Raw genomic sequence first — 22,092 nt, forward strand, 5'->3', positions numbered from 1 at the left:
TTACTCACTGTTATATTGGACATGTCGGATCTGTCCATGATCAGCGTGTGTTTCGCCAGTCTGAAGTTCAACATTACTTGGGAGATGAAACGAGATTTCCTCAAGATAGCCATTTAGTCGGCGATCAAGCATATAAGCTGCATGAAAATTTACTTGTACCGTATCGAGACAATGGTCACCTAATTACCGAAAGACAACGAAATTACAACTTTTGTCAATCTTCAGCAAGAATTGCTATAGAAAGAGCATTTGGGATATTGAAAGGAAGATTCCGATGTTTTTTAACCACATTTGCAATGGATCGGGTTGATCTAATCCCTATGCACATTCTTGCGTGTTGCATATTACACAATATTTGTCTGATGAGAAGTGATGAATTAGATATTGAAATAAATGTGGACGAAGAAGGCGAAGAAGCAAATGTAGCGTATGAAAATGTTCCTCTTCCTGGAGCAGCTGTTGCCAAAAGAGATCGTATATGCCAAACGTTAAGAATGAGACATGTATAAGTACTTATATATAATATTTGTAAACTTCAGTTACTCTGTTTTCAAAATAAATGGTTTAAATACAAGTTTTATAATAGTAAACTATACATACCAATATATACATATATGCCTTTGTAGAATTCGGACAAAGTTAGTCTGCTAAGTATACATAGCTTACCTTTCCATTTCTCATCTAATTTTAAAACGTCAATTGGATCCCTCACTACACTTGTTACTAGTTTAGTATCTTGCTTCTTTTTCTTTTTGTTTTCTATTGCACTCATGTAAAGTTTAATTTAATACAACTGTTCTACAACCCACTAGAACCACAAATAAATTCATAGAATAATGAGAATACTGATTATAATTGATTCTATATTTTACTTTCATAATTATTACTTCATTTCATATAACATTAATAAAATATCTAACTTATCTGCTTTCTGTCCGGTACATTTACGCACAAGTAAAAAAAATAATTCGTTTTCTTTACAATTATTTTTTTTTTATTAGATATCAATTGCAAATTATACCAGTATACAGTATTGCCTGAAACAAGCATAGTATGCGAAAAATAATATATATGTATCATAATAAACAAAGCGCAATAGTATAAAAAATTTTTTATAATAAAAGACAAGCAACTCAGTGAGCATATTTTATAGAAATATTCGTAGAACGCGACAAGTGTTACATACACATCTGCTTAACGAAGACTCCTTCTGTATTACATATTTCTAAGTCATCAAAATAACTATTATATATTCTTTAAAAATCTCTTTCTTTAATATTGTAACTTTCTTATATATAAAGCTTTATCTTTACGTATTATATACGTAAAGTAACATATTTGTTGTAATACACATTTCCTACCACATGTATGGTAAGAAATATTAATTACAAGAAATATGTAAACAAACACATAAAAAACAAAACACAAAATTTAAATCTAATTTGTTTTTATATAAATAGTAATGTAGCAAAAAAAAATTAATTAATCAGCGAATGTGTTTGGCCCAAAAGCGTTGGAGATAAAAAAAATTATTAATCAGCGAATGTGTTTGGTCCAAAAGCGTTAAAGACAACTTCGTAGACTATGTATTAACAGGACGTCAGCGATTCCAGGATCGTGTTGTGTCACCATCGTGTGCAGAGTAACGTTGCATTTTAACGTGATAGTCTTTCGAGTAGTTGATCCAACTTGTTCATTATTTTTTCATTTGATTGTAGCCTTTCCTTATGTCTTCTCTCCTTATTTTCTTCCATAGTTTTTTGGTCCATCGTTGCATCACCCTTTCGTTTACCTGCAAATATACATAAAAATATTTTTTTAAGCTGTGCATCTAAAAAATACGTGTCTTTAAAGCTGGTTCTACATTAATCGCAAGTAATTAGTTGCGATTTGAGATTGCCAATGAGCGTTGAGCTTTATGTAATGCGATGCTCATTAATTATCGCAAGTCGCAACCGACTGTTTGCAACTAATGTAGAACTAGCTTTACTATAACTTGGATTAGAGTATTATACATAGTCTACAATGGCCGTAGTAGTAAGCATCGAGTTTTGTATCAAATTACTAAAAGTAATTCTTAATTTCAATCATAATGCAAATGTATGCTGACTTACGAGACACTCTAACATTGGATTTGGAAGATTGATCGTCAGAAGAACTGCAGAAGCTTGTATTTGCTACTACTTCTGTTTCTGTAGCAATAGACAAGCTCGTGTTTGCTGCTTTGTGTGTTTCTGCGCCAGTAGACGAAATAGTTGACATTGGTGTTATATACGGCTTTTCACCGAGAAGATTCTCCATCACCTGAACAGTTTATGCACAGTATTATTAACTTTCGTCGAAATAAAAAAGATAGTGTCACTATTTTATACATGTATACATCGTAAACTAACATCATAATATTTCCACGTTCGCTTATTATTTCCAGATTTATTGTTGTGATCCTTCACATTCTTGTATGTTCTTTTCATAGTATTTACTCTGGTCGTGCATTGTTTGGCTGTTACAATGTATCCTTCGTTGTTTAATACTTCAGCAATTTCTTCCCATGCCTTTTTGTGACTGATTTTACCCGAATACATGGCTCGTTCCCGCTGTCTGTATGCTTCTAAAAAAAGCAAAATCGCTTCATGACTCCATCTCGTAAAACCACCTGTTCGGCAAATAAAGATATTTAATATATATTGTATGTATTATGCATGTATAAAAAGATTACAAACAATATCTGAAATTTACTTACCCTCCATCAATTCTTCATTCTTCATTGTGCTTGCATCCTCTTCATTAGTTGTTACTGATGCAAAAGAATCCATTTCTCCTTAAAAAAAAAAAAAAAAAAACGTTTTTTAAAACATTAATTATATATAAATTATATAGAAATATATAAATATAAATATAATCATATAATAAATTAAACCATTAATTAGGAAGTAATTAAGAAGAAGAACAAATTAAACAAACCTGATGCTTCGATTGAAGAAAACGTATTTGAAACGCAAGGGGTAAGTATATTTTCGATTCCTAAAAAAAATATATAAATAACTTTAAAAAGTTAAGACAAGAAATGTACCAATGTATTAATATTATTATAATTATATACAATAATATATTATAATATTATGTATAATATTTTATTATGTTTTTAGATAAACTAATATGTACATACGTATCATATATAATATTATTTATGTCACATGTGCCAGGATAAAAAAAATTTTTGCCAAGCATACAGATTTGTTATTAATAACTCACCACTACCATACCTCTCATTCCGTGCATAATTAAGTAAATCTGTCCTATAAGCCATATCTAAATGCAAGTAAAAGTAAAATTAAAATGCAATTAAAATGTATTAAGCAAATAGTGAAAAAAGAGACAAATGTAAACATGTAATAATGAAAAAAAAGGATGAAAGAAATAATTAAAATAATTAGTTATAGGATTATATGACTATTATATGATTATAACAATATTATACATGGAAAAAAAGTGTAGCACAAGAAAAACAATAGCCCTAATATGCATCACAAACAATTAAAACAAAGACTACACAAAGTAAAAAATAGTTCAAGATCCACACGTAGAAGTAAATAAAATAGTTATAAAAATAAGCCAAAAAGTTAGTTATAAAGATAAATCTTCAAGTAAACTGTTATTCACCCTTTCTTTCTAACATTTATCAATGCTCTTACTTAATTATGTAACATTCAGTGTCCGTTGTAATAAAAATAAAGCGAAAAAAATAAGTCGAAACTTTGCAACAGTTAAATAAATAAAAGTGTAAATATTGATCTGCTTTATCCAGTACTTTCAACTTACCATTTTGCGCTCTTTTACACTCCTGTGAAGTAAGTAATAATGTAAACGTTTCTTGTGTATCTTCATCATAAATACATAGTTTTACACGATCCATGATCAACAGAAACCGCAATTAGACGCTGATAAACAATATTTCCCGAACGAGTTAGCTGCAAACAGGAAAGGTGCTTACTCAACAAGGTTAATTGAATGATTTTTTGTTCACAATTATCCAGATAATATATTTTTTCTATGCCAAACTTAACAATTATACTTACAGAAACCAGAAATATTAACGGACGTATACAGATTAGCTGCAAACAGAAAAGGATCTTACTCAACAAGTACTACGTTTACGCGAGCGTTACTTCTGTAGTAACTTACGATAATTTACTCGTTTACGCGGAGTAAATTATCGTAAATTATTACTACAAAATCCCGTTTACGCGAAGGAAAATCTCGTTTACGCGAAGGAATTATCATAAGTTACTACAGAAGTAACGCTCGCGTAAACGTAGTAAAGGTTAACTGGATGAATTTTGTTCACAATTATCCAAATAATATATTTTTTCTATGCCAAACTTAACAATTATACTTACAGAAACCAGAAATATTAACGGACGTATACAGATGAATATAGTGGAATGCAGCTCGGCAAACGGCAAGTTTCACCGCGGTTTTTGTTTTGGCGCCTGTGCAACGCACGCTATTTGCTGTTCGGGGAGCTATCGCGCTATTGGCTCCGCGAACAGTCTTGGTAGCGTTTGCGTTGGTAGCGCGGTAGCGAGCTCCCCGAACGCACCCGGTTTTAGGTGATCCGCGAACGCGATACGCCCTCTGGGATCGACGTAAAACGTGCACATAAACTACGTAGCCACCGTCCACGTTTGGGCCACGGGGTAACACATACGTGCACGATTTAGGTTGCGTTCCGTGCTAATGTCGGTAACGCAAAGTAATTGATTTTTCGTTATGTGAGCTAGCGAGAAGGTATAAGAGTGAGCGAGATGACAATAAGAGCGAGCGAGACAGTAATTGGAGTGAGCGAGATGAGAATAACACATGCAGAAGGCTCGGGGGTGGGGATCTGATCGAGGATCGAGCATCGAGTCTTTTCCTTGCGCGCCGTTGTTCTTATCTGGCTCACTCCTGTTACCTACTGTCCTACTCGCTCTTATTAACGAATTAATTACGAACTTATTACTTCTTATAGTACTACTGTGACACTTATATATTATACTGTTTATATGTTGCATCCAGTCGTCCACCGGTCATACTTTTTCTAACGCGACGATGTATGTACACGCATTTTTTTTTTTTTTTTTTTTTTAAGCAGGGTAAAATGAGTAATTTGTTAAACAAATAAGAAATAATTACAAGATTGTAGCAAGATAGAATAAAAATAACTGCAATACATAAGCGTAAAAAAGTAAGCAATAAAATAACATATATAGAACGCAGAATTATTTTAAAATATAATGTAAATAATGCTTTTTACATATTAATTTTGTACAAAATATGAAATACAATATTTTTTTAAATCTATTATTGTTTTATTGCATCTTATCGTTCCGTCATTGTGGACAGAAATACTTTCTACATTGTATCATGACATTGCATCCATTATGTCTCAATAGAGGCATATATGTTTGCAAGTTATGTTACTTTGCAACGAGTATGAATTTCCAGTAATGAGAAAAATAAGCATAAATTTTTCAATTTCATATAGAAGACCGCAATCACAATTGAAATAATTGCATAAATCGTAGACTAGCAGGTCTTGTCACGGAATATATAAAAAGTTGTAATATGTGATCATGCTACGAAATTGTAAAATCATGCATTTTCTTGTTATCAATGATGCGTAATAAGATGCAAATTATAATAAAGATTTAAAAAAGTACATTTAGATTTATTATATGCTGCTATTAACATAAGCATATTAAGTGTTGCGCACGTTATTCTACAACTATAATAACTAAACTATTAAAAGTATTACTACTAAAAGAGTACATTACTAAAACTAAAAAGTAACATAACACACGTACTATATATCAATGATTTTCATAAATCATTTGCAATAACAAACGTCGTAAAATATAAATATGAGAAATAAAAGACGTCAAAAATACAACTGATATTTTTATTAAAGGAAACCTACATTTATGTATATTTCCCCGTGATGAAACCTGTTAGTCGACGATTTATGCAATTATTTCAACTGTGATTGTGATCTTTACGTCATGCTCATTAACAGCAACACAAAGTATTGAAATAAAACTTCTAAGTTCAAATCTTTTTTCTGCTTTTTTTGATAAATTTTTTTTAAAAATGCGTTCTATGTTTAAATTGCGCATCAGCTAAATATAAATAGTTTATATAGCATAGCCTTAAAAAATTAGTTATTTCCAAATAATATACATATATATATTTTTTTTTGCAAAGATATTAATGTATTAACTATTTATATTCACGTGATGTCATGCCTCGAGTAGTTCCGCGTGTGGCAACTGTAGTCCAGCGTGCTGCCCTGGTGGAAATAATTATCCAATTTTTTACGCAAAAATTACGCAAAAATTACGTGAAAACTACAATTTCTTCTAATCTAATTACAACTTTTAAAACTATTTTTACGTAATTTTTACGTCAAAAGTGCGCGATTTGGGCCATGTTTGTAGTGTTTCATAAATTTACGTAGAAATTTTTAGGACAAAACTACAACTTTTTAGATGTAAGTATGCGACATGTATTCAACATTTTTACATCGAACTATGCTGAAATCTACAACTTTCTATGCACAATAACCCTGGTAACCAGTTTGCTAGTTCAGATGCGTCCCGAAGAAGTGCGCAAGAAATCAGTCCAGAATTGCGACAAAAGTGCATAATATCTGTGATTGAACGAGTACTTACTGTACTATTGCAGTAGTCTGCTGTAAGAAGCTACTGTGAAATTTTGTACTATTTGTTAAAAGTAAACATGTAACAGAAATGTGAAAAAAATTCCTCGTAGTTTTTAATTGTGCAAGTAGAAACTTGCACATTGCTTCCTCATAGTTCCTAAGTGTGCAAGTTTTTATTTTATTCAAGGTATAATTATCGGTATTTATTTGTTTTGGCTTCCTCATAGAGGAAGCTGTGTTAGCAAAGGTTCTGATTTCACACTTAACTCTTTTGGGGACTGCGTAAATAATTATGTACATTCACTAAAAAATACTAAAAATACTTGTCCACTTAAAAACTAAAACAATATGCAGATTTCGCCAAATTCAATACCAATAACCTTCCTTAAATGATACTTTATCGATAAAAAATATCAGCCCGATATTATAAATATTTGAGATAGCGATTTATTTTTAATTCTATTATATTTTCCAGTCTTTTCTACCCCTATTTCATATATAATTTGTTAAAATTTGGTTGATCAGATCAAGTATTATAAAGCTTCTATGTATGTACGAATTGTTCGAAATTTCAAATGTGTGTAATACGAGATCTGATTAATCAAATTTTAGTGAATTATATATGAAATATAGGGGTAGAAAAAAAACTGGAAAATATAATAAAATTAAAAATAAATCGCTATCTCAAATATTGAGAAAGCGGCAGCGTAAAACACATTTTTCAAAAAAAGGAAAATCTGCATAAAATCTATACCGGTAGACCGATTTCAATAAAATTTGAGGAGGACATACTTTCTATGATACTCTATTTGTGTGCAAAAATTCAAACTGGTATCTAAAAAATTGTAGAAGTAGATGCGTGTACAAAAATCCGTACACACACACACACATACACACACACACACACACACACACACACACATACATACATACTTCCGGACATTTTTTACTAATATGATTTTTCGTCATTTTAGAACATTCTAAACCTATTTCCATCAAAATCTCGAAAAAAAAATTTTTCACCATTACAAAGCTTCCTCTATGAGGAAGCAACAATATGGAAGTATCTTTTGAGTACAGATCCAACCGGCAGAAACGTGAAAAGAACGTGCAAGCATCTGCCCGTGAGAAAAAGAGCAGTCGAGTGTGCTAGACGCTTGAAACATATTTGCAGCAAAATTTCACAAGTGTATGTCGCTTAAATTGTTGTTTTTGCCGTACAGATTCGACCGGCAAAAACGTGAAAAGAACGTGCAAGCATCTGCCCGTGAGTAAAAGAGCAGTCGAGTGTGTTAGACTCTTGAAACATATTTGCAGCAAAATTTCACAAGTGTATAATGTCGCTTAAATTGTTGTTTTTGCCGTATAGATCCGAGTGACAGAAATGCGAAAAAAGCGTGCAAGCATCTGCCCGTCAGAAAAAGAACAGCCGAGCGCGCTAAACTCCCAGACAGCACAAAATATTTATAAAATATTTATAAAAAAGATTTAAATATTTTGAAAATATATACGTTGAATATTTTGTAAATATTATTATAATGTCCGGAAAATAAAAGATTATAATAAATATTTTAAAATAAAGTGTAAATAATTATCATCAATATTATTAAAGTAGTTTTTAATTTATGTTATAAATATTTATAGAAATAATTACTGTAAGTTAAGTGGAAATTGTGAAACTGTTATAGCTTCGTGCTGTGAGATGTAGGCTATACGATTCATTTTGGCGTTACAAATTTCAAAAAATGTTTGATTGATAAATCAGATGTACGGTATATTCTGCCAAAATAACAAAGATAACGCTCTCAATAACGATAAATAAACAAAACAAGGCAAATGAGAGCTCGTTCGCGACGATGGACGGGCGACAGTAATAAAATATTACAAAAATTGAATAAAATATATATAATAAAGTAAACGTTTCGGTCCTTGATTTGGACCCTCCTCAGTACATATAGCTAGTCGAGTGAAATGCAGTGGTCACAAGTAGTCAAAAATGCCGCGTAATACTTATTGTATTACGCGGAGAGATGGTGTCGTATATCTTATCAATTTGACTGTCAGGTAACTCTTGTGATCACTTTTTAAGGTATGACTATATATATTTGTTTAATTTATTTCTTTTTATGGAATTAAGGTAACAGTCACGTTGAGGATACAAGATCCACACTCTCATAATCTGAGAGCGGAATAACTGCATTTTTGACTACTTGTGACCACTGCATTTCACTCGACCAGCTATATGTACTGAGGAGGGTCCAAACCAAGGACCGAAACGTTTACTTTATTATATATATTTTATTCAAATATTGTTGAATTTGTAATATTTTATTACTGTCGCCCGTCCATCGTTGCGAACAAGCTCTCATTTGCCTTGTTTTGTTTATTTTTGCCAAAATTATTTGTATTTCTGCTGCTCTACTTCTTACGCAAACATCTGCCATAATTCTTGTTGAATTCTGCTGTATGTGCTAGTTTGCAACAATGCCGCTAGGCGGCGCATAATGGTAAAACTAACTCGCAAGTAAATTTCAGTTGGGATCTAATATAAGCAGGCCTCCGGCGAAGCGCGAAGCAAAATCATGACATTCGCGACAATCTTCGCCAGCAATACAACGCAAGGCTTACCCAACACCACTGCGGTGTTATAAATATAAAAAATATTTTTGTAAATTATTTTAATCTTTCTAAGAAATATTTTATATTTTGTGTTCTATGGGTAGCAGTAGGCGCTGCTACAAATCTAGCGCGATTATGTTGCATTGCGATTTGCGCAAGCATCTGCCACATTTCTTGCACTATTTTGCTATATGTAAATGCATACACATATCTTCCACAATTCTGTTGCACTACGACGAGAACAAGTTTCTGCCAACAGAAAAATAGTCAAAGTTGGAAATAGAAAACGCATGATCTGCCCGAAAGTTAGTGCACGACTTTCGTGCAGTTTTACAGCAGAATTGCAAAGGATTGGTTACCAGGGAAGGTTTGTTTCTATTCCTGCACTGCTGAACTAGTGCACATACTGGTGCAAAAGTTAAAGTGACAAGTATACTTTGTTTCACTCTAACTTACTGCAACAGTGTACACTATTATAATGTACACTGTTGCAGTAAGTTAGAGTGAAACAAAGTATGCTTGTCACTTTAACTTTTGCACCAGTGTGCACTAGTTCAGCAATGCAGGGATAGAAACAGACTTATATTGTTTTTATTTACAACTTTTACAAAACAATTTAACTATGTAAATAATTTAAATGACGTATAAAATTAATTAAATGTTAAAAAAACACTGTTATATTATACAATTCATATAAATTCATGATATTTAAAATGAAAAGTATTACGCAAATATAAATAAATATAAAACTTTGAAATAAATATAAATTAAATATAATTTTTTTATTATTCTTAAAAAGTAATTTTAATTATCCAAATTTTAAATTTTTATTTAAATAGATAAGTATTATTATAATAAGTGTATTAATAAGTATCAGGTAGGTAAGCAACAAAATTTTTACATATACATATATGTTAGTGTTATTAATTCTATCATTAATTCTTATCATTAATTATTATTATTAAATCTTATCATTTATATCACTTATTTTCTAATTTTTTTGATTGACCGCTGGTTTTTCATATATGTTTTATAGTCCATTGTCTTATCGCTCATTATTGTCTCATCGCTCATATCATCACTTGCTTCTTCTTCTTCTTTTTCTCTTTCTCCTTCTTCGTCTTCTTCTTCTTCGTCTTCTTCTTCGTCTTCTTCTTCGTCTTCTTCTCCTCCTTCCTTCGTTGTTTCTGCTCTTATTTTATTCTCAACTGCTTCTTTTTGGCTCAATGTTCTTTTCATTTTGTAGTTGAGTTTCTTGCGGGCGGCAGTTATTGCACCATTAAAGTACTTGTTAACTTTAGAACGATGTAATTGTTCGTCAATTAACATTTGTGGCATTTTGCGTTTGATCCGCATCCATTTTTCAAACTCATTAACAATGCCATATTTTTTAGTTGGAGTCAACTCAGGTTCTACCACATTGGATTGCGATCTAACGCAACGACTGGCTAATACCTCTGGTCCCCACACTGCATACGACATATTAGTATATAATAAAGTGGCTAGGTTCCTTTTCTCTCATTATGTTATTATATACATCTGCAGATATATGAACATCTTGTATTTCACAGGTAATTTGCTCATCTTCATTACTCTTTGGTGTATCTCGTTTATCTTGGCTTGTATCTATTAAAGAAAATTATAAAATATATTATAATAATTATAAAAAAAATATTTTGTAGTTTTAGTTCTAATTTTCGCAAGAAAAAAATACAAATAAACCCTTTTTCTTGTAATGAGTCTGCTAAGTATATCAATGAAAACAACCTAGTCAAAATGTGAAAGTGACAACATATGGATGTGGAATAATAGGAGTTGATAATAAAAGTTTGTGAATGATTGGTTACAGTACATAACAAGCAATACACACTAAGTCTCTGAATCAGGTTTTGTTTTACTTGATTTTTTGCTTAGGTATTCGTAATTACTCCACTCTCCCTTAACAAAGAATAGTACACGTCATATTATGATAATGTTTCACCTTTATTCTGTCAAAGTGGATAATGTCTCAGGAAAAACCGGATTCCAAAAACCTTTAAAAAGATTATATTTATTATGGATATAGTATAACATAAAAAAGTGATAATAAAATAAAATATTATACCTTCTGGTGTATTTGGTCGTTCATATTTGCGTCGATGTCGCGAGCATTGATTCTTTCGTTTTTGCAAATCTTCTTTTGATAACGACAAATTGTTATAATACTGAAAATCAAATATCATGAATTAATTTTTTATAAGAAAAATATTTATATTTATTTATTTATATTTATTTATTTATTTTTATATATTTATATCTCATATAACTATACTGTTAATGTTGCATTACTTCTCTGCATTCCCAGCAATCCCAGCCGGTTAATTTTGCTCTCTCAGCTTTACATCGCATGTTACGCTGCTGTGAAATGTCCTTTCTTTTTGACCATCTGTAAATAATGTTTTCATTAGATATTAAAAGCAACTTACACACACACATTAACACAATTATAAAGTGATATTTACATATTAAACTTATCCAATAACGTCTCTTTTTTAGGTGGCTTGTTTTCTATGTCATACAAATTAAAATTATCCATTTCGTTTTTATTTCCAGTTTGTTCTGCAGGCAGATAAAAAGTTTTGTCTTCGATATCGGTCTTGTTATTGTTTACTAATGTACTATTTTCAATAACAGTTGCATCCTTGACTGCAGGATAAAATGCAAGTCGAGATCTCTTCCTTAAAGGTCTAGAGTCGAGCATTGATGGACTGCTTTCATTTTTGTCGGTATTTTTATGCAAAGATTTATTTGCATCTGATGCATTTTCCGTATCGGAAGATAATTCCAATAATTCTTCATTATTTGCAGTTTGTTCTGCAGGCAGATAACAAGTTTCGTCTTCGATATCGGTCTTGTTATTGTTTACTAATGTAATATTTTCAATAACAGTTGCATCCTTGACTACAGGATAAAATGCAAGTCGAGATCTCTTCCTTAGAGGTCTAGAGTCGAGCATTGATGGACTACTTTCATTTTTGTCGGTATTTTTATGTAAAGATTTATTTGCATCTGATGCAATTTCCGTATCAAAATCTAATTACAATAATTCTTCATTATTTGTATTCGTACAAAGTGTATTGACAGTAATTTAGTATGAAAAATGTTTACAAAATCACATGTACATATATAATAATTCATCGATAAATTAAAATATTATTTTCGATTATTATCGATGAATTAACACATAAATATAATACCTAATTTTGCTTGTATTCCAGGTAGAGAAAGTAATGATAAATGATGGTTTTGATGTCATATTGACAATATTGACATCACTTTGACTAGGCTGTTTTCAGTGCCAATTAAGGCATGGGCTGAGGGGGTTATAGTCCGGGGCGGCAATTTTTAGGGGCGGCAAATTATAGAAAGAATGATAGAGATAGCAAAAAAATTAATTTTTAAAATTATGAATTTTGCAAAATTTTTATGAACGCTTGATAAAGAGTTAAGATCATGAAATATATAGGGTATCCTTAACCCATTGGCTGTTTAAGAGAATTTTACTATTTGGGCCAAAAGTGTGTTGAAAAAAAGTTTATCGAATTATTATGAAACTTGATACCCTTATGTTTTTTGGGTCTTTGAATCCGAATATGATGTCAGATTTACAAAATTCAAAATGGCGGATCCAATATGGCGGATCAAAATTACAAAAAATGGTCTGATTTTCATCAAATTTGGTACCCTTATGTTTTTTGGGTCTCTGAATCCGAATATGACATCAAAATTAAATAATGGCGGGTCCAATATGGCGGATCAAAATTACAAAAAATAGACGGAATTTAAAAAACTTAAAGAATCCAAATATAATAAATATCAATACATTTTTTATAATTTTAAAGCGCCATATTACATCCGCCATTTTTTAATTTTGATGTCATATTTGGATTCAGAGACCCAAAAAACATAAGGGTACCAAATTTCATGAAAATCAGACCATTTTTTGTAATTTTGATCCGCCATTTTAAATTTTAAAAATCTGACTTCATATTCGGATTCAGAGACTCAAAAATCATAAGGGTATCAAATTTCATGAAAATCAGACCATTTTTTGTAATTTTGATCCGCCATATTGGATCCGCCATTTTGAATTTTGTACATCTGACTTTATATTCGGATTCAGAAACTCAAAAAACATAAGGGTACCAAATTTCATAAAAATCAGACCATTTTTTGTAATTTTGATCCGCCATATTGGATCCGCCATTTTGAATTTTGTACATCTGACTTCGGATTCGTAATCAGCGATCCCAAAAACCCCCGTGTAATAAGTTTCAAGCAAATTCAAAAAGTTTTACTTTGTTTTTTCTACGTTGCGGCTATAGCCGTCATACGCACTCTTGGCCACGTTCTGCTAAGCAAGTTTGATAATCGCTGAATAAACACTTCACTTTCTTTATTGTTTCAGTATCATCAATAGCAGAAATAATATCCAACAACTTATTCGCTCCGTGCGTTTCAGCGCCATCTACCGCTATCGCCATGCAATAAAAGTGGAAACAACGATGAGATATGAGATATGTTTATTATTATATGTTGATTATTACCAAAGCTTCTTGTGCAATAGATGCAGTGTATTTTTTTACATTTTACTGTTAATAATTTTGGTAAGTAAAAATTGCTATACGCGCATAATCTATGATTGTTACTATATAATTGGAGGTTGACTGCACAGCGGTATTTATGTCACTTTAATTACTGGAACTCCTATTTTTTATATCAGAAAACAATAAATAATAACTACTGTTAATTAAATATTTTAAAAAAATGTCAGTAGTAAAAAGTGAAAAATGACGCAACAACTACGATGACCCATTTTTAATAATAATACGTCTAGTTGAATAGGAAAATATTCCACCCTGAGTTCACTATTCTCTTACCCGAGCGCTTTCGTAGCTCGTGCTATCCCCTCCAACCAAACGCACAGAGCGAATAATTGTATGTGGTGGATTTCTAAAAAATGTAACGTAAGAATAATATTAACAAATAAAATAATGACAAAAATAATAATACTTATTAATAAATAGCAAAGCAGTAGCATAGCAAAATATATTTAAATTTCTTACCAATAATAATTGATCTGAGTCAGATTTGCTACTGTTGCCATAGCTGACATTCTAAAATAAAAAACATTGTTTAACATAAAATATAATTAATAAAATATTAATTTTTAAGTTAAATATTTTTTATTGTTTATACAAATAAATATTTACGTTTTAGAGAATAACAAAACTATTTCAAATAATTTTATCAAAATTGTTTCAATTTCAATAACAATTTTCTTCATTATAAAAGCAAATGTACATATATATTGACCAATAAAATTATTAAATATGTTAAATTTGAAAAATGTTTCAAAATATAATTATTAATACTGACAATGAGTACTACGTATCTGTTACTTATTAAGTTAACAATATTTTTACTTTAAATATTGACAGTGGCATTTGAATAGAATCCACAGGGTATATAGTAGGCGTAGCAGGTGTATAAGGGTAAATTGCAAACAACATGGAAGAGAACAATTGAAGAGGAGGCAGGAGCAATCTAAAAGATATGGAGACCACGGATAGAGGCGAGGAATAGAACCCCATTACACATTACAACACATCATAAACACTTTAATATACTTCCAATTTCATATTCATATACGTACCTCTTTCTTTTTTTTTACTTTTTGTTTCTCAGCGTCTACATGTGCTTTTACAATTTCACTTTCTTTCTCTTTCCTTGCTTTAATAACATCATCTGCTTTCTAAAATAAATAATTTATTTTATAAATATAATACTAAAACTATTTTTACCTTATTTTACAATTATTATACTTAATTTACCTTCGGCTTTCTTTTTACGTGTTTAATCTGTTCATTCTCAGGTGGTTCGTATTTTGCATTAAGGTAGTTGTGTCACAAAACCCATTTTCATAGGAATCTTTTAAAATTTGAACAGCATATTAATGTAAACACGCTCTATACACACGTGCAAGTAGAAAAAGCTTGACTATACCAAAGTTGAAATAATGGAAATCAAACTTAGCACTTTTTACATGTATCGTAGGACGAAAACGGCTTCCTATATCACGTTTGTAATTGTAGCGATCAAACTACTCATAGGATTTTAATGAAAAACAAAGAGATGACAAAAGAGACTTGTAAAAATATTCTTACAAAAGTACAAGACCCTTATCTATTTAGTTTTGAAGCAATTGTTACACAAAGTACACAATTTCTCATAGCGGTGGACGCATACGACAGCTAACCTGTAAAAATCTTGCAACACTGCGCATATGAAGATTAGATATATATGTAGTTTAGACATTGCCGCTAAAGCTTTATGTCTTTTCTTTTAATACTTTTTTTTTCATTTTAATCTTCCTTTGTAATGTTCAACAGATATTTTCGCTTCTATTTCTTCTATTTATTCAAAATAACCTCGATAGCATACTAACGCGAGCGTCGCGAGTTTATCTCGATGGTATACTGACATTACTGACGTGAGTGAAAACAGTAAAAACAGTACAAGCTCAGTCAAAAGTTTTACATAGATAAGTAGAGTTTTCCGTACATTATCGTATTGCAGTGTGACCATTATTTTTGACTAATACTGTCGCGATACAACTACCTTAAGATCGGAATAACGAATTTTTGGCAAAGCAGGTCTCATTTTGGATACTTGTGTCTTAAGAAGCAGTAAACTACCTAAACAAAATTTTCCAAAATTTGCATTTGATATTATCACAAAATAATTTTATGTACAAATACCCAGATAGCACAGTGACGTCAAATGACATATTAATTCCGTCATAATGACGTCTCTAACTTATTAGATTAATATGTCGTTTGACGTCACTGTGCTATCTGGGTAAAGAGGTTTTTTTTAATAATATGTTACACACTCATATAGTTGTTCACAAAATTAATAAAGTGTAACGGAAAAGCTACTGCACTTACTTGATATCAATAAAACGTACACTGGAAGTGGCGATTCATTGGCTTTGTTTTGCCAGAAGAAAACTTTCTTTTCGTGCAAATATTTATTTTCATCGTACGATTCTAACGAAAAATTAAGCAACTCCTCTACAGGAACGTATTCTTGTTTTTTTGTATTTAAAACGTACACGTATGCCCACATCGCCATGTCTACTTGATTATAACCTCTCAGAGTTATAATATAATTAGCATAGGATATGGTACATAACTGCGAGCTTTATAAATAAACTACTGCAATTAAAACAATTAATGAGTCACTGGTCACTGGAGTGTAACGCACGCGTTCCGATATAATTCGATACATTACACCACTGTACGATGTATCAGTACTGAAAATCTATAAGTTTACATCATGTATACATTACAGATTTTTAGTACTGGCAATGTGAATATCAGACCACAGCCATAATAGACACACAATCGACAAGTTAACAACAACTAATTACGGATATTTACACGTGCGGAAATTCACAGCACCAGAACGGAACGCGCGAAAGCAGCACCAATCACAGTCTGTTCTGTAGAAGTGTGTGCTCCCCGCTTTATGCCCGTATCACACCAGCGATTGGCGATTGCATCTACGTTTGCGTTTACGTCTCTTGACCAATCAGAAAGTAGCTGCTGGCAATTGCGATTCGCGATTTTTGTTCTGGGAGTCGATTACGGTTCTTGAAACAAGGTGAAAATTACAAAAGTGAACAGATTTACTAGATTTCGATCAATAAAATTATAGATACCCTAGTGAATTTCCTCACTTTTGTAACTTTTACCTCGTTTCAAGAACCGTAATAAGCCCCCTGATTGGTCAAAAGACGTAGACGCAAATGCAGACGCAATCGCCAATCGCTAGTGTGATACGGGCATTACAACGTCAAGACGAACGCAGCCATGCGCAGCGCGCAGCCATTAAGATCCATACCACGGAGGATCCGTACGTTTTCACCGACATTCGTAAATCTTACTATTCGCTCAACGTGCGCGGACCAGTTAGTTAAACAAACAGTGGCAAATCTGACTGTATTGACCGCTGAAAAGCGGCAGGAGCCAATATAAAAATAAGAAGAAGAAGAAGTAAATCTTAACCTAACCTATATACTTTGAGAATTACACAATTGTATATACGAAGGTGAAGCAACGTTGTGCTATATTGCTCCGGAGCGGAGCTGAAGGCACTAATTTTCCCTCACCCGAGGGAATCAACAAAAAAAAGAAAACACACAATTGTATAAGTGTTTACTTTGTGTTGTTTATTTAATGGTCGTCATTATTATTAATTAATGAAAAATGTCAAAAAGAAGACCATATAAAAGATATTTAGAACTTGGAAGTACGAGAGACATTCCGCGATCTACCGTAAAGCGAAGAAAGAAAGTTGATCTTTCTGACTTGGACGCATTGCAAACAAATAACTCACAGAATAATCAACAAGTAAGTTGTTTTATAAAATGTTTCAACATTTATACATTTAAGCAATTTTTATACATTGACTTCATTGCTGTTTTCACCAAGAAAATAATTGCCTTTATGACACACTTATACATTTAATTTCAGATATCAACGTTTGATCACGATTTATATACACTTGAAGAGTCTTCTAATAATGAAATCAATGAACCTAGTTCTTTAAGAGTATACGAAGAATCTGTATTCCAAGATGCCGATAATGATAACAATAATGAGGTTATCGAAGAAAATGTTGATGATACAATCTATTTTGAAACTAATGTAAAATTTTATTTTTATTATAATTGTAATTTTTATTCTACATTAGTATAAATAATGAGAACATTTTTTTACAGCTAGACGAAGTTGTAGATATGATACAAGTGATTCTGAAACAACCAATTTATCTGATACTGACATTGATGATGAAAGAGAAAATTCAAATCAAGTACGTATATAATTCCCTAAATTAGTCTAATATGACTGGCTTATTAGCATTAAAATTTTTTTCATGTTACTTTATACAACATTCACAAAAACAATATAACGTTTTTAATTGTAGAGTGAAGAAAATGTGAGACATGAATATCCATTCTTAGAAGAACAGTTGAGTGCATCTTCAACTACATCTAAAGGCGACGTTTTATTGATGACTTTAGCAATAGGACTGCGCCATTCTTTACCGTGGATAGCGATCACAGATATATTAAAAATGATAAACGTAATATTTGGCGAGCGATTAGTACCAGATACTAAATTCCTCTTACATAAATATTTTTCGCCAGAAATTACATCCGCAGTTTATCATGCTTATTGTCCACATTGTACGAAATATTTAGGTATTCAAGAGTCTATCCGAAATTTAAACAATTGTGAGTGTGGATTTCATCTGAAAGAAGCAACATCTTCCTTTGTTGAGTTCAATTTAAAAGATCAATTTAAAAAGTTACTATCAAATAAATTCGTAATAAAGCACCTTAACTATAGATTTACAAGAAAAAAAAAGAATGACGAAGCGTTAGAAGATATTTTTGATGGTAAAAAGTATAAAGAAAATAAATGTTTAGAAGATGAACTAAATCTATCTTACATATTTAATACTGATGGGTGCCAACTAGCAGATACTTCTAAAGTAGCTATATGGCCTTATTTCATAATGATAAATGAATTGCCACCACATATTCGCACAAAATATATAATACCAGCTGGATTATGGGTTGATAAATCACAACCTAACATAAATGTATTTGGTGATATTTTTGTTCGGCAAGCAAATGAGTTGTCCACAGTAGGAATTTCGTGGAATTATAAAGGAAAGGATGTTACATCTAAATTTTTTCCATTATTATCTTCTGTTGATTCCGTTGCTCGTTGTAAAATGTTAAATATGAAGCAATTTAACGGTTCATTTGGATGTACATACTGTTTGCACCCAACAGAGCAAATTAATAATGTTGCAAAGTACCCAATTTCTGCAAATATTCCAGTACTTGGATCTGATTATGATATAAAAGAATTAATGAAGAAAAGTGTTACATTAGGAACTGTTACTGATGAGGACACTTTTGGTATAAAAGGACCGTCCTTTTTAATGAATTTAAAATATTTTGATTTGGCAGATTCTTTACCACCTGATTATATGCATTCTGTGTTAATAGGTGCAATACGACAAATAACTGAAACGATTCTTACTTCAGTGAAAAAAAATACTATATTGGACAATCTTATAAAATGGACATAATTAATAATCGTTTGTTATCCATATCACCACCAAAAATAATAACGAGAACACCAAGATCTTTAAAAGAACGAAAGTTATGGAGAGCATCAGAATGGCGATCCTGGCTTTTATTTTATTCGCTTCCTTGTTTACGCGGAGTATTACCAAACAAATATTTGCGACATTGGTCACTTCTTGTAAATGCAATGAATATTCTATTACAAGATTCAATAACACAGACTGCACTTGCCACGGCAAGATCGTTACTTATTAAATTTGTTGTCAAATTGCAATCACTTTACGGTAAAGAGGCAATGACATATAATGTTCATTTATTATTACATTTATGGAAAAGCGTTGAAAATTTTGGTCCACTATGGGCACATAATACATTTGTATTTGAAAATGCGAACAGATTACTATTAAAAAATAAACATAGTCCAGCTCGTATTATACCTCAGTTTACAAAAAGAATATTATTATTTCAAAATATAACTTCGTTTTCTGATAAAACAACAATAAGTCATCATGTAAATGAATTTTGTAACTCTTTGTTTGAAACAAGATTAAAAACAGCCATAAAATTGTATGACAATTCTGTGTTAGTAGGTTCTGGAAAAAATTGCCATTTAACAGAAGAAGAAATAGAACTACTTAACGAGCCAGTAGAAAATTGCTTATCTTTTGATAAACTTATTTATAATGATGTAAGATATACAACAATTTCTTATCAACAACAACGCTGCAAGAAAATAAATGATTCAATTGTGCAATTAGATAATGGTTCAATTGGTCAAATTCATAATATTTGTTTGATAAAATTCGGAAATGTGGAAAAAGTAATATTATTTATAAACACTTTTAGATTAAGAACTTCAAATTTAACATTTTCTTCGATCCCTATTGAGCATATAAAGGAATGTGATGTCACTAATAGTGTAACGGCCTGCCTTTTGGTTGTTTATATCGAACGCGGACTAGCTCGCCGGACCAGGAGTTCGATGGTAGGCCCAGAGACAGAAGGCAGTTTTGATACGGAACGTGGTTTATTACAGTGGTTCAATTACAGAGTACGGAAACGCATTCGGTTTATGCGGCGGACGCGGGCGGATTATATGCTATGAGACGGCCGCGATAATTACAATGCATTCGGTGTATGCGGCGGACGCGGGCGGATTATATTCTATAAGACGGTCGCAATAATTACAAATGTCGGGAGCGCATTCGGTTTATGCGGCGGACGCGAATCAGGTAGTCCGCACCGGCGCGATGCGGTACGCGTGCGAACGGGCCTTGAGGCCGGCCAATGGCTGGTCGGCCCGCGGCGCGGGAATCGCGGCGCGGGCGCGTGTATGCTATCCGGCGCGGTTTCTTTCTCGCGATACGATCCGGCGTTAATTATGCGGCGCGGAGGTAAGGGAAACGAACGGCCAGGGGCTAGGCTGGTCGATCGGTTGACGAGGAGGTCCGGCTGTTCCGGCGGCAAGAACTCTTGTCGAGAGGCCGAGCACGCTCGACCCCTGGTTAGGCGGTACCAGCTCGCGAGCCCTAAAAATTGTCGGATGTGTCGTACGTTCTGGGGCACGGGCCAGTTCGCGACGGCGCTAACCTTGTCTGGGTCGGTGCGGATGCCGTCGCGGTCGACGATGTGGCCGAGATACTTTATACGGTCGGTACAGAAACGGCATTTTTCCGGGTTAATCCTTAGCTTCGCGGCTCGGAGTCAGCGGAAAACTTCGCGCATAACGCGTAGGTGCTCCTCGAACGTTTCAGTGGCGATCACGATGTCGTCCAAGTATACGAACACGTGCGGCCATAATTCGGGACCGAGGATCGAGTCGAGCAATCGCTGAAAGGTCGCCGGGGCCGAATGCAAGCCGAATGGCATAACCCGGAATTGCATCAGCCTTTTGCCGGGGACCGTAAACGCGGTTACGGGTCGGCTCTCCGGCGCGAGGGGCACCTGCCAGTACCCGTTTTTTAGATCGAGGGTTGACAGGTACCGAGCACCCCGTAATCTATCTAGCGTCGCGGTGATTTGCGGTAGTGGATACGCGTCTTTTTCGGTAAGCTCGTTAACCCAGCGGAAATCAATGCAAAAACGCGGTTTGCCGTCTTTTTTTCGTACGATCACGATCGGCGAGCTCCAGGCGCTGTGCGACGGCTCGATGATGCCGTCCTGCAGCATTTTTTCGACTTCTGCGTCTATGATCGCCTGCATCGCAGGGTTCCGCGGTCGATACCTCTGCTTAACCGGACGGTCGGTTTTTACGCGGATTATGTGTTCCCCGCGGTCCGTGGGGCCCTGCACTCCTTCGAACTGCGCGAGTTCGTCTGCCAGAAAACGGCGGAGGCGGTTCTCCTCGGTCGCCGCGTCCTCCTCGTGAATGCCCCCGACGGTGGCTGCTATCGTGTCGGCGCTGGGCGGCGGCGGGGGCGGGATGGCGAAATCCATTTTGCCCCACAGGTCTACGCCTATCAACATGTCGCAGTCTAGCTTGGGCATGATTTGGAACCGGTGCCAAAACATGCGTCCTTGTACGGTCACGGGGAACGTAATTAAACCCGGGATGTCCGCGCAC

General features: G+C 33.3%; 3 protein-coding genes across 8 annotated transcripts; 1 reads left to right on the forward strand and 2 right to left on the reverse strand.

The window, feature by feature from the left end:
- Positions 1-943: 943 nt before the first annotated feature.
- Positions 944-7,218, reverse strand: LOC143896035 (uncharacterized). Of its 3 annotated transcripts, XM_077403582.1 has the most exons (9): positions 4,398-7,218; positions 4,077-4,112; positions 3,820-3,968; positions 3,253-3,309; positions 2,962-3,021; positions 2,741-2,818; positions 2,394-2,653; positions 2,115-2,304; positions 944-1,792 (listed from the first exon to the last, which is right to left on the reverse strand). In XM_077403582.1, the coding sequence occupies exons 3-9, from the start codon at positions 3,911-3,913 to the stop codon at positions 1,656-1,658; spliced, it is 876 nt and encodes a 291-aa protein (XP_077259708.1). In that variant the 5' UTR covers positions 3,914-3,968; positions 4,077-4,112; positions 4,398-7,218; the 3' UTR covers positions 944-1,655. The 3 variants fall into 3 exon arrangements, with proteins under 3 accessions (XP_077259708.1, XP_077259710.1, XP_077259709.1); XM_077403584.1 differs by lacking the exon at positions 3,253-3,309 and having other exon boundaries at positions 4,398-7,217; XM_077403583.1 differs by lacking the exon at positions 4,398-7,218 and having other exon boundaries at positions 4,077-4,340.
- A 2,917-nt stretch (positions 7,219-10,135) lies between these two features.
- On the reverse strand, positions 10,136-16,915 carry LOC143896036 (DNA endonuclease RBBP8-like). 4 transcript variants are annotated; one of them, XM_077403587.1, is made up of 11 exons: positions 16,309-16,915; positions 15,618-16,056; positions 15,193-15,289; positions 15,015-15,113; positions 14,425-14,475; positions 12,556-14,311; positions 11,821-12,391; positions 11,648-11,744; positions 11,424-11,523; positions 11,301-11,352; positions 10,136-10,945 (listed from the first exon to the last, which is right to left on the reverse strand). In XM_077403587.1, the coding sequence occupies exons 7-10, from the start codon at positions 12,312-12,314 to the stop codon at positions 11,303-11,305; spliced, it is 741 nt and encodes a 246-aa protein (XP_077259713.1). In that variant the 5' UTR covers positions 12,315-12,391; positions 12,556-14,311; positions 14,425-14,475; positions 15,015-15,113; positions 15,193-15,289; positions 15,618-16,056; positions 16,309-16,915; the 3' UTR covers positions 10,136-10,945; positions 11,301-11,302. The 4 variants fall into 4 exon arrangements, with proteins under 4 accessions (XP_077259713.1, XP_077259711.1, XP_077259712.1 ...); XM_077403585.1 differs by having other exon boundaries at positions 12,556-12,672; positions 14,239-14,311; positions 15,193-16,056; XM_077403586.1 differs by having other exon boundaries at positions 14,239-14,311; positions 15,193-16,056.
- Positions 16,916-17,116: 201 nt separating this feature from the next.
- On the forward strand, positions 17,117-18,491 carry LOC143896037 (uncharacterized). The gene is made up of 4 exons (XM_077403590.1): positions 17,117-17,775; positions 17,899-18,072; positions 18,147-18,238; positions 18,353-18,491. Exons 1-4 carry the CDS (start codon positions 17,632-17,634, stop codon positions 18,366-18,368), a joined length of 426 nt encoding a protein of 141 aa, XP_077259716.1. The 5' UTR covers positions 17,117-17,631; the 3' UTR covers positions 18,369-18,491.
- The last annotated feature ends 3,601 nt before the right edge of the window (positions 18,492-22,092 follow it).

Source organism: Temnothorax americanus, unplaced genomic scaffold (genome assembly GCF_048541705.1).
Source record: "Temnothorax americanus isolate GAGA-0224 unplaced genomic scaffold, ASM4854170v1 Scaffold175, whole genome shotgun sequence".
In the NCBI taxonomy this organism is placed as follows: Eukaryota; Metazoa; Arthropoda; class Insecta; order Hymenoptera; family Formicidae; genus Temnothorax; species Temnothorax americanus.